Here is a 13,261-nt window from a genome sequence, read left to right on the forward strand (position 1 = left end):
CCGGATTAAGCGGTTATTGCTGTTGATGTTGATATTATTCCTCACCTAAGACTCTTAGACTTCCCTGACGTCACTGTGACTCCTCATTCCTCACCCTCCAGTCAGCCCATCCCAGTCCTCCCCTCCCAGCTCCCCCTGCTTCCCTGTCCCGGCGCCATCCCTTATCCCCCATCAGCTCACTCCCATCTAATCCCTCTCCACCACTTTTGCTGGCCCCTCTCCACCACTTTTGCCGGCCCCTCCCCCAGCCTCAACCAAGTTCAGTCTGCGGTACCCTGGCTCCAATATGGGAAAGCTTTCCTCCATCTTTGACCCGTTCCTCACCCAGTCACTGCTCCTCCTCGCCATCCTCGAAACCTGGCTCTTTCTGAACCATTTTGATCCCTTTCTCACCTTCCTTCTCTCTTTCTCCAACCCTACATCGATCTTTGGGGATTTCGATATCCACATAGATGCTCCTGACGACGATTCCGCTGCCTTTCTATCACTCCTCAACTCCACTGACTTCCTGTTCCATCCCAGCCTGCCCACTCTCCAACTTGGACACACACTCCAACTCATCATCTCTAGCCGTGCCCCCTTCTAGACTGAGCCCTTCGTTGGGTAGGGATTGTCTCTATCTGTTGCCGAATTGTACTTTCCAAGTGCTTAATACAGCACTCTGCATACGATTGAATGAATGACTGAATATCCTAACTCTGAAATCCCTCTCTCTGACCACAACCTCCTCACTCGTCTTCTCTCCCACACACTCTCTCCCCACAAATCTGTGCTGTTCCACAACAGGGACCTCTGATCTTTTGACCCCGTCCGATTTTCTCAACTCACCGGGCTCCACTGAGCCTCCGTACTCAAACTACTTTCCCTTGATGACCAAACTGATGCTCTCAACACTGCTTTCAAACATGCCCATGTCTCCCCTCTCCTAAAAAAAACCCTGAATCAGCCTCCTTTCTGACCTCCCTGCCTCCTCTCCTCACTCCAGTCCGAACTTCACTCTGATCCCTGGATCATTTTTTCCACAAAAACATTCAGTCCATGTTTCCCCACTCCTCAAGAAACTCCAGTGGTTGCCCATCCACCTCCGCATCGAACATCTGCTTTTAAGCACTCGATCACCTCGCCCCCATCGACCTCACCTCACCCCTCTCCTATTACAACTCAGCCCCCACACTTGGCTCCTCTAAATGCCGACCTACTCACTGTACCTCGATCTGGTCTGGCTCACCACTGTCCTCTCGCCCACATCCTGCCTCTGGCCTGGAACACCGTCCCTTTTCATATCCGACAATGACTCTCCCCACTTCAAAGCCTTATCGAAGGCACGTCTCCTCCAAGAGGCCTTCCGTAAACCCTCATTTCCTCTTTTCCCACTCCCTTCTGCCTCACCCTGATTTGCTCCCTTTATTCACCCCTCCCTCAGCCCCACACCCCTTATGTACGTACCCGTAGCGTACGCATCTTAATGTCTGTCTCCCCCTCTAGACTGTGAGCTCACCATGGGCAGGGAACGTGTCTACCAACTCTATTGTACTCTCCCAAGCCCTTAGGACAGTGCTCTGCACTGGATAAATTGGTAATGCTCTTTTTCAAACAATGCAATATAGCAGTAACTGTGATAGTAATCAATCTGTCAGTGGTATTTATTGAGTGCTTACTGTGTGCGGAAGACTGTACTAAGCACTTGGGAAAGTACAATACAGTGGAGTTGGTAGAGGAGGAGCTTACAGTCAACAGGAAGTAGTAGTTAGAGTACTTATTAAGTGCTTTATGCAGAGCACTGTCCTGAGCATTGGGAAAGAATATACGGGGGAAATTAGACACGGGCCCTGGAGAGTCTTACGCTATGAACAAATCAGGTTATGGAAACCGTTGATTCACTGAGAATTAATAGGTTAGGAGATTAGATGGTTCAAATCAGCATCATAATAATAATGGTGGTATTAAGCGCTTACTATGTGCAAAGCACTGTTCTAAGCACTGGGGGGGATAGAAGGTGATCAGGTTGTCCCACGTGGGGCTCACAGTTTTCATCCCCATTTTACAGATGAGGTAGCTGAGGCACAGAGAAGTGAAGTGACTTGCCCACAGTCACACAGCTGGCGAGCGGCGGAGCTGAGATTAGAACCCATGACCCCTGACTCCCAAGCCCGGGCTCTCTCCACTGAGCCACGCTGCTTCTCCGTTTCTCCGCATGCTTCTCCAGCGTGGTTTAGTGGATAGAGCACGGGCCTGAGTGTCAGAGGACTTGGGTTCCAATCCCAGCTCTACCGCTTGTCCGCTGTGTGGCCTTCGGCAAGTCACTTAGCTTTTTCTGTGCCTCAGTTACTTCATCTGCAAAACGGGGATTAAGACTGTGACCCCCATGTGGAACCCAGATGGTGTCCAAACTGATTATCTCGTATCTACCCCGGCACTTAGAATGGTGCCTGGCACATAGTAGGCACTTAACAAATACCATTAAAAAAAACCAACACAGTAGCTACCGCCCGTGACTGACATTCTCGATACAAATTCCTATATTGTTTTATATTATATTCTTCTATAATAGCATTGAGGAAATGGTACTTTACTGCTTTAAATACAGCACTATAAAGTTGAAAAAAAACAAACCGGTACCAGGCATGGTAGCGTTCAAAAAGGCTGGTATGTTATTTTATATAGTGAGGCTAGTGCTGTTTCGTAAGGCTGAGGGAGGGGCCGGGAAGCATAGCCGTGTCAAGCTACGCTTGCGTACACGCAACTTGCGTTACAACAATTTCTCCCACTGCCAGATTTCCAGTCGGACTCCCCTTGTAAGAAGCGCATGCCGTAATTCCGCCATAACAGTCTATCTAAATTGTGTAGCGAAAACAGACACTATAAAACTGAGTGCAATATTATCTGTATTCTACAGATGAGGAAACACGGCCAAGGAAAGGTTAAGTAACTTGCCCAAGGTCACGCAGCAAGCCAGGGGCAGAACTGGGACCAGAACCCAGGCCCGCTGATTCCTAGACCCTCAAAGCGCTTAGTATGGTGCTCTGCACACAGTAAGTGCTTAATAAATACGATTGAATGAATTTCCACTAGGCCCCACAGCCTCCCGTCCAGAGCCCTTTTCTGTTGTCATGACTTACTTGGTCTCCACTCAGGAATGTAACATCTTTCCCAGTTGTGAGGAAGCATTGCAAAGGACTGGGAATCTTTGAGTTCTAATCGTGGCTCTGCCACTTGCCTGCGTTGGCAACTGGGGCAAGTCACTCGACTTCTCTGTGCCTCAGTTACCTCATCTGTAAAAATGGGGATTATAAAATGTGAGCCCCACATGGGACAACCTGATTACCCTGTACCTACCCCAGCGCTTAGAACAGTGCTCTGCACATAGTAAGCACTTAATAAATACCATAATTATTATTATCTTGTCTGCTTTGTGACCTTGGACAATTTACTTAACTTTTCTTTATTGCCATTGTTCTTGTCTGTCCGTCTCCCCCGATTAGACTGTAAGCCCGTCAAACGGCAGGGACTGTCTCTATCTGTTGCCGACTTGTTCATTCCAAGCGCTTAGTACAGTGCTCTGCACATAGTAAGCCCTCAATAAATACTATTGAATGAATGAATTTTCTGTGCCTCAGTTATCTCATCTGTAAAATGGGGATTAAATCTCCGATTTAGACTGTGAGCTCCATGTGGGACAGGGACTGTGTCTGACGTGATTTTCTTGTGTCTTCCACAGCGCTTGATACAGTGCCTGGTACATAGTAAGCACTTAACGTGCTATAAAAATGAAAATTAAAAATTGTAGGTTTTGGGGGGAGAGGAGTGATGATGCATTTTGAAAGGAGTGTTTTGGAAAGGTGTTCTGAGCAGCTGAGTTGTAGAATAGAGGAAAGAGACTGAGGCAGTAATCCAGTCAGGAGGTAAGAATAATAATAATAATTATGGTATTTGTTAAGCGCTTACTCTGTGTTGAGCACTGTTCTAAGTGCTGAGGTAGATACAGGGTAATCTGATTGTCCCACCTGGAGCTCACATTTTTTAATCCCCATTTTTACAGATAAGGTAACTGAGGCCCAGAGAAGTTAAGTGACTTGCCCCAGGTCACACAGCAGACAAGTGGCGGAACCGGGATTAGAACCCACGTTTTCTGACTCCCAAGCTCGAGCTCTTTCCACTAAGCCATGCGGTTTTTAAGAGCACAGGCCTGGGAACCAGAAGGTCATGGGTTCTACTCCCAGCTCTGCCACTACTTGCCTGCTGTGTGACCCTGGGCAAATCGCTTCACTTCTCTGTGCCTCAGTTACCTCATCTGTAAAATGGGGATTAAAAGTGTGAGCCCCACATGGGACAAGGGTCTGTGCCCTAACCCCATCTGTCTGTATCCAGCCCAGCGGTGCCTTGGCACATAGTAAACGCTAAACGAGTACCATTTAAAAATACATATGGCGATCACAGGATGCCTGGAATTCCAGTGCATTTAGTGAGTGCTTAATTTAGAGCATGGTCTTGGGAGTAGGAGGTCATGAGTTCTAATCCCGGCTCGGTCCCTTGTTAGCTGTATGACCTTGGGCAAGTCCACTAGAGAAGCAGTGTGACTCAGTGGAAAGAGCCCGGGCTTGGGAGTTAGAAGTCATGGGTTCGAATCCCAGCTCCGCCACTTGTCAACTGGGTGACTGTGGGCAAGTCACTTCACTTCTCTGGGCCTCACTTACCTCATCTGGAAAATGGGGATGAAGACTGTGAGCCTCACGTGGGACAACCTGATGACCCTGTATCTACCCCAGTGCTTGGAACAGTGCTCTGCACATAGTAAGCGCTTAACAAATACCAACATGATTATTATTATTATTACTTCACTTCTCTGGGCCTTAGTTCCCTCATCAGTCAAATAATAATAATGTTGGTATTTAAGTGCTTACCATATGCAGAGCACTGTTCTAAGCGCTGGGGGAGATACAGGGTCATCAGCTTGTCCCACGTGAGGCTCCCAGTCTTCATCCCCATTTTCCAGATGAGGTAACTGAGGCCCAGAGAAGTGAAGTGACCTGCCCACAGTAACCCAGCTGCCAAGTGGCCAAGCTGGGATTCGAACCCATGACCTCTGCCTCCCAAGCCCGGGCTCTTTCCACTGAGCCACGCTGGGGATGGAGACTGGGAGCCCCATGCGGGCCAACCTGATCACCTCGTATCCCCCTGCCCCCAGCGCTTAGCGCAGTGCTGGGCACAGAGTAAGCGCTTAACAAATGCCACGATTGATTTATGGATTTATTTTACGGTGCGCGGAGCACTGTCCTAAGCACTGGGGAAGTACAATTCATTCATTCATTCATTCATTCAATAGTATTTATTGAGCGCTTACTATGTGCAGAGCACTGTACTAAGCGCTTGGAACGTACAAGTCGGCAACAGATAGAGACAGTCCCTGCCCTTTGATGGGCTTACAAGTCTAATCAGGGGAGACAAATGGTACCTGGCAAAGCTGCCGCGGGGATGCCTGAGAAGCAGCGTGGCTCAGTGGAAAGAGCCCAGGCTTGGGAGTCGGAGGTTGTGGGTTCGAATCCTGGCTCTGCCACTTGTCAGCTGTGTGACTGTGGGCAAGTCACTTCACTTCTCTGGGCCTCAGTTCCCTCATCTGTAAAATGGGGATTAACTATGAGCCTCACGTGGGACAACCTGATCACCCTGTATCTCCCCCAGCGCTTAGAACAGTGCTCTGCACCTCCTCCAAGAGGCCTTCCCAGACTGAGCTCCCCTTTTCCCTCTGCTCCCTCTAGCCCCCCTTCACCTCTCCGCAGCTAAACCCTCTTTTCCCCCTTTCCCTCTGCTCCTCCCCCTCTCCCGTCCCCTCCCCTCAGCCCTGTACTCGTCCGCTCGACTGTATATATTTTCATTACCTTATTTATTTTGTTAATGAGATGTACATCACCCTGATTCTATTTATTTGCTATTGCTTTAATGAGATGCTCTTCCCCCTCGATTCTATTTATTGCCATTGTTCTTGTCTGTCCGTCTTCCCCGATTAGACTGTAAGCCCGTCAGAGGGCAGGGACTGTCTCTATCTGTTATTCATTCATTCATTCAATAGTATTTATTGAGCGCTTACTATGTGCAGAGCACTGGACTAAGCGCTTGGAATGGACAAATCGGTAACAGAGAAGCAGCGTGGCTCAGTGGAAAGAGCGCGGGCTTGGGAATCAAAGGTGACGGGTTCTAATCCCAGCTCCGCCGCTAGTCAGCTGTGTGACTGTGGGCAAGTCACTTCACTTCTCTGTGCCTCAGTTACCTCATCTGTCAAATGGGGATTAAAAAAATTGTTAGCCCCGCGTGGGGCAACCTGATACCCTTGTATTCCCCAGCGCTTAGAACAGTGCTTTGCACATAGTAAGCGCTTAACAAATATCACCATTTATTTTAACAGAGACAATCCCTGCCCTTGGACGGGTTTACAGTCTAATCTGTTACCGATTTGTCCATTCCAAGCGCTTAATACAGTGCTCTGTACTTAGTAAGCGCTCAATAAATACTATTGAATGAATGAGGGAATAAGCGCTTAACAAATACCAACATTATTAAACAGGGGAGCGCGGATTGAAGAAAGCCTGATTGAACTAGAATCGTTTCCGGGTTAAAGAGCGGGGTGCCGCTGACGTCATGCGGCGTGACACGCCTGCGCGCCGCTCGAGGCGGCTCGAGCGGACATAACGGTTCCCGTGAGGGGGCCCTGGCCGGAAGTGGGGTTGGGGCGCCGTGTGGGGAGCGGTCCGCCGCCATCTCCATCGCCGCCCCGCTTTCCCTGAGGGAGCCGACAGCTCCGGCTCTACGCGCCGCTATGTCCGCCAGCGCCGTGTACGTGCTAGACCTCAAGGGCAAGGTAGGGAGCGCCCCGCCCCCCCCCACAATGGCGTCGGGCCGAGTCTTCTCTCCCCTCCATCGCCCCCCCTCCATTGCTCGGCAATTAGCCGTGGTTACCGCTTTGGCCGGAGGGCGGTTCTAAGGCCGGGAGGCGGGAGAAGCAGCACTGAAGAGAGAAGCGATAGAAAGACCCCGGGCTGGGGAGTCCGAGGTCGGGGGTTCGAATCCCGGCCCCGCCACTTAGCAGCTCTGTGACTCGGGGCAAGTCACTTCACTTCTCTGGACCTCGGTTACCTCATCTGTAAAATGGGGAATAAGACTGTGAGCCTTACGTGGGACAACCTGATGACCCTGTATCTACCCCAGCGCTTAGAACAGTGCTGATATTATTATATTATTATTATCCTCCACGATCCGGAGGGTCGGGCCCGAAAACCCCACTTTCCTCCCTGTGCCCCGCTTTGCGCTGAGGCCCACAGATGCCCGCACACATTCTGCCTCTTCATTCCGTCTTCAGACTCCCCTCCCACCCTCTGCTCCTCCCCCTTCCCCTCCGCACGGTGCTCATTTGTATATATTATTTATTACCCTATTTATTCTGTTAATGAGGTGTACATCCCCTTGATCCTATTGATCTTGATGAGGTCTTGTTTTTGTTCTGTTCTGCTTTGCCGTCTGTCTCCCCCGTTTAGATTGTGAGCCCGTCGTTGGGCAGGGAGGGTCTCGATCTGTGGCCGAATTGTCCATTCCAAGCGCTCAGTCCAGTGCTCTGCACAGAGTAAGCGCTCAATAAATGCGATTAATGAATGAATGAATGGACTGCGAGCCCTATGTGGGACCCGATGAGCTTCTATCGCCCCCAGCGCTTAGTACAGTGCTTGGCATATAGTAGGCACTCAACAGATGCCACAGTTATTGTCGCTGTTTTCATTTGCTTCCAGCGTTGCTGTGAGCAGATATGGTTTGTACCCAAGCTCGAGGAACCTGTCTAATAATAATAATGTTGGTATTTGTTAAGTGCTTACTATGTGCAGAGCACTGTTCTAAGCGCTGGGGTAGATATAGGGTAATCAGGATGTCTCACGTGAGGCTCACAGTTAATCCCCATTTTACAGATGAGGTTAACTGAGGCACAGTGAAGTGACTTGCCCATAGTCACACAGCTGACAAGTGGCAGAGATGGGATTCAAACCTGTGACCTCTGATTCCCAAGCCTGGGCTCTTTTCACTGAGCCACGCTGCTTCTCGTATTGAATGAATGAATGGACTGCAAGCCCTGTGTGGCACCCGATGAGCTTCTATCTCCCCCAGCACTTAGTACAGTGCTTGGCATATAGTAGGCGCTCAACAGATGCCACAGTTATTCTCGCTATTATCATTGGCTTCCAGCGTTGCTGTGAGCAGATCTGGTCCGCACCCAAGCTCGAGGAACCTGTCTAATAATAATAATGTTGGTATTTATTAAGCGCTTACTTCCCCTGTGTTTGCCCCAGCGCTTAGAACAGTGCTCTGCACATAGCGCTTAACAAATACCAACATTATTATTATATTATTATGTGCAGAGCATTGTTCTAAGCGCTGGGGTATACAGGGTAATTAGGTTGTCCCACATGGGGCTCACAGTCTTCATCCCCATTTTACAGATGAGGGAACTGAGGCAGAGAGAAGTTAAGTGATTTGCCCACAGTCACACAGCTGACAAGTGGCAGAGCTGGGATTCGAACTCATCACCTCTGACTCCCAATCCCGTGCTCTTTCCACTGAGCCACGCTGTCTAGAGCGGTAGGGCAGGACTCCCAACTCATTCTGCTTTTAAAACACTTTTTGGCGGGGGGTGGTGGTAAAATCGTACCATAGGAGGCATTTAGAACAGTGCTTGGCATATAGTAAGCACTTAACAGATGCCGTCCTTATTATTTGAATTTATGCACAAAGTAGAGGGTGTGATTGGCGATCTGAAAAGGTTTTAAGGCATGAAGAGAGAGAACGGGATCAGAGAAGGTCTATTCTTGTGTTGTGCAAGTGACCTTAATGGATGACAGCCGATTAGCCAAACGGAGGTGGGGTTAGGCATCTTTCAGTCCCCTGTCACCCGAAGTTCCTCTTTCGAGGCTGATGAAATCTCAGTGGATCTGAATTTTAATCGTAAAAGTTACTTGTAGTTTCCAAAGCCGCTTTGGGTCTTGGCTTATGTCAGATTTTGTCGAAAGGAGTGCCAAAGATCATTCTGGAGGGAGAAAGCAGTTAAATCATTAACTACATCTCCACCCCTCTTTTATTTGGCCGAGGTGTTAAGGAGTGTTACCAGAGCTGCCAGAAATTGAGTCTAACATCCCAAGCAGTGGAAGTTGGGTGTGAGAAGTTTAGGGGTGTGACCGCATACATTCTGTGAGAAGCAGCGTGGACCGGTGGAAAGGGCACAGGCCTGGGTTCCAATCCCAGCTCTGCCACTCGCCAGCTGGGTGACTTTGGGCAAGTCACTTCACTTCCCTGGGCCTCAGATACCTCATCTATAAAATGGGGATTCAATACCTGCTCTCCCTCCTACTTGGATTGTGAGCCCCATGCGGAACAGGGACTGTGTCCAACCTGATAATTTTGTGTTTACCCCAGTGCTTGGTATAGTTTCTGGCACATTGTAAGTGCTAAAGTACCACAGTTTGTTTGCTCATTCAGTTCCATCGGATTTGTTGAGCGCTCACTGTGTGCAGAGCACTGTACTGAGGGCTTGGAAAGTACAAGTCAGGAATAAAGTTGTTATACTACCATTGAAAGGACAGTAGGAGCTCTGTCAGAACTAGGAGCAGATCGGCAGGAAGGAGCAATGTCGTTACATCAGTTGCCTTACGGGAGAAGCTGTTCTTTAAGCAATTTTCCCCTCCTGTCCTTTTCTCTCTGACAGTAGCCATAATGGAAATGTTGCAAGACTCTTTCTCTCCTTTTTTCCTCTAGGTTGCTCATGCTACAGTCAGTGAAACAAAAACACGCCTAAACATTCGTTGACAACATTCAGGGGAAATTGCACCTAGAAAGAAAACCATTTGGGGGTGGGGGGGAATGGACAAAAAAAAAATCACAGGTGACATGGTAATGAGCTCCTCCTCTAGACCGTAAGCTCCTTGTGGGCAGGGAACATGTTTTCCAACTTGTATTCGCCCAATTGCTTAGTACAGTCCTCTGAACCATCCACAGCAAGCAGAGTATAAATACATTATTCGTATAAATGTCCGTCTCCCCTTCGAGACTGTAAGCTGTCTCTGGGCAGGGAATATATCTTGTTTATTGTTCTGTTGTGCTCTCCCTAGCGCTTAGTACAGTACTCTGCACCCAGTAAGCGCTCAGTAAATACGATTGACTAAGTGTTCAGTAAATATCATTGATGTTTGTCTCCCCAGTTAAAGTGTAAGCTACCTGTAGGCAGGGAATATGTCACTTCATTTTATCTTTCCCAAGTGCCCAGTCCAATACACCGAGTGAGTACTCAGTAAGCATTATTACCTCTACTGTCACTTGTTTCAAATTAAAACCCAAAAGCTTATATCTGTTCTGATTTACTTTACTGGAACAGACCAAAGATCTCTCCAATCAATAAGCCTCTGTCAGTCCAGTTGTTTTTTCAAGGGGTGCTTCTGAAGCTAAACAAAATCTCTGCCGTACCCGTGATCACCCAAAACTCAACTAATTTAAAGCCTGACAAAATGGTTTTTCATGAGAGATCTCTCTGTTCCTGGTGACTTTGGTGACTCGGGATGAGAATGCAGTCAGATCCTTTTTCTCCTCCAGGTGCTCATCTGCCGAAACTACCGTGGCGATGTCGACATGTCTGAAGTGGAGCATTTCATGCCAATTCTGATGGAAAAGGAAGAAGAGGGGACGTTGTCGCCCATCTTGGCCCACGGAGGAGTTCGCTTTATGTGGATCAAGCATAACAATTTGTATCGTATCCTTTTTGATAGAGTAACCTGGGATTTTCAGATTTTTCCTGTCAGGTGCCCTTTTGATGTTGGACTGGACGTTACAGGCCCTCCCCGAACCACCCAAAGATGCAGTTTCCCCAGGCCTCTTGCCCTTTTCCCTCTCTTCTCTCTCGACTCCTGGCAATTATAAATGTCTACCTGAGACTTGGTGTTCCCTTTCTTGTCCCCAGGTCCCGTTTTGCTGAAAAGTAGACTCGTACTGAAGCATTACAGTCCAGGTTCAGAGAATGGATTAGGAAAAAAAAGTAACAATAAAAGTCAAGATAAATGTTGAAACAAATTTTAAGTGGCTAAAAGAACAACATTGAGCAATTCTTACATTCCTCCCCGCTTATGAAGGCCAATGGTTATCTGCTTGACCTGGTTTTGTTTTGTGGGACGTAAATGAGAATGAAGGTTAAAACGAGCGTGACACAGCAAGCTCATCCGAAATCTGGTTCGAGCGCATCGAACTGTTTTCCGGTCAACTGTGTCTGTTGTGTAGCCGCCAGTAGTGTCGTCCCCTTGCTTGTGCTAAGAAGGTTAGGGACTTTATCCAGCAGACTTGGGCACGAGGAAATACTATTTGGTGGAATTATTAAACGAGAAATCAAGTTAAGGCCTGGTAAGCCCAGAAATGGAAAAGATCTTTCAAGAGTCTCCTGTAACTACGCACCGTTGTGTTTGAGCATTTAGGACTATATTCATGGATCCTTCAAAAGGATTTAATAATGGCAGCACCAGTTGCAGGTAGTGAAAGAGTGGGAAAGTAAGAAAATAAAATAAATGATACGTGACATTGACCAAACAAGCACCTGTTTGAAAACAATTTCCCCACGCTCACATTTCTCATCAATCAGTGGTATTTATTCAGTGCTTACTAGGTGCAGAGCACTGTTCTCAGTGTGTGGGAGAGTACATTACAACAGAATTAGCAGACACATTGTCTATAACGAGCTTAGAATTTAGAGGGGCAGCAGATGATACAAATGGAAGCAGGTTCATTCTTGGTCCAGCAAAGTGGAATGTGTTTCTGGTGGGGTGGGGGTTTTTGGGGGGGAACGGGGGGTGAGGGGGAGATGTCATTCTTCTTACCCAGGCAGGTGTGAATTTTTGGTTTTGTGTTGATGTACTGTTTTGGTTTTGTGTTTATAGTTCATGCGATTGTCAGCTACCACCCAGGGTTCCTGCTCTCTACCTGCCAGCCTGCCTGGACTCTAGAGATTGCCAAGAGGTTTCCTAGGGCAGGGGGAGGACACGACTGGAGCTTGGCAAATCCTGAATAGCTAACATTAATTCATTCAATAGTATTTATTGAGCGCTACTATGTGCAGAGCACTGTACCAAGCGCTTGGAATGGACAATTCAGCAACAGATAGAGACGATCCCGCCCATTGACCGGCTCACAGGGGAGACAGACCGACAAAAACAAAACAACTTAATCTCCGTAAATAGAATCAAGGGGATGTACACCTCATTAACAAAATAATCAGACTGACACGCTAACATTATAAGAACAAAAGAAATGCCTTTTAATGGAGTCAGACCAGTGGGTCCATGCAGTTTCATCTTCTGACTTCCAAGAAGCAATTAGATTGTAAATTCCCTGAGGGCAGAGAACCTACTTGTATGTTTCTAAGTCAGTCCATTGCTCTGTACACAGGGGTTGTTCCCATACATATCAGTCAGTCGTCTTTATTGAGCAGTGTAATAAAATGATGGTATTTAAGCGCTTAGCGTGTGCCACACACTGTACTAAGCGCGTGGGAGAGTACAGTATAACAGAGCTGGTAGACATGTTCCCTGCCCACAGCTCACGGTCCGGAGTCTACAGGCTAAATATGATGATAGACTTCAATCAGGAATCCATGGGTGGACCATTGGTCTGACCTATTAATGGCATTTCAACACTAAAAAAATCCTAACTTTTTCAGTCTGTCCTCATAGGGAAGCTTTGCCATCCCCAGCTCATATCAGTCGCTCTTTTCTGGACTTTCTCCAGGCCTTCATGTCAGATCTGTAGAATGGGAAAACTGTGCCTTTTACGAGCTCCTTGTGGGCAGGGGATACTGTTATACTGCACTCTCCCAAGTGCTCAGTACGGTGCTCCGCACACAGTAAGCGCTCAGTAAATACAGTGGGATGATTATGGGACTAAAGGTATGCAATTCCATAAACATTACCCTGGCTCTCCAGCACCAAAATCTTCAGATTTGATGCCAGGTGTTGGGTATGAAACCCAATTTTTCAATCACAATTTCTCACAAAAATACATTTGACTAGTACTGGCTTGGTAAAAAAAAAGTTTCATGAGAATTCAAATAGTATCAATTTATTTCTCTCCATAAAAAATTTCCCCCTTTGTTTTACTTTGAAGGACACCACTGTGTTCTGGGGGGGGGGGGTTATTTGGACAGTATTCATTCATTCAATAGTATTTATTCAATAGTATTTATTGAGCGCTTACTATG

The 13,261-nt window shown here is 47.6% G+C and overlaps 1 protein-coding gene across 1 annotated transcript in view; it reads left to right on the forward strand.

Annotated features, from left to right (window-relative positions):
• The first annotated feature begins 6,691 nt into the window (after positions 1 to 6,691).
• AP1M1 (adaptor related protein complex 1 subunit mu 1) overlaps positions 6,692 to 13,261 on the forward strand; it is a 30,347-nt gene continuing 23,777 nt past the window's right edge. The window contains exons 1-2 of the mRNA XM_029050572.2: positions 6,692 to 6,853; positions 10,618 to 10,774. Coding sequence (XP_028906405.1) covers positions 6,812 to 6,853; positions 10,618 to 10,774 — 199 coding nt within the window. The 5' untranslated portion in view covers positions 6,692 to 6,811. The remainder of the gene's footprint in view (positions 6,854 to 10,617; positions 10,775 to 13,261) is intronic.

This window comes from Ornithorhynchus anatinus, chromosome X1, assembly GCF_004115215.2.
Source record: "Ornithorhynchus anatinus isolate Pmale09 chromosome X1, mOrnAna1.pri.v4, whole genome shotgun sequence".
In the NCBI taxonomy this organism is placed as follows: Eukaryota; Metazoa; Chordata; class Mammalia; order Monotremata; family Ornithorhynchidae; genus Ornithorhynchus; species Ornithorhynchus anatinus.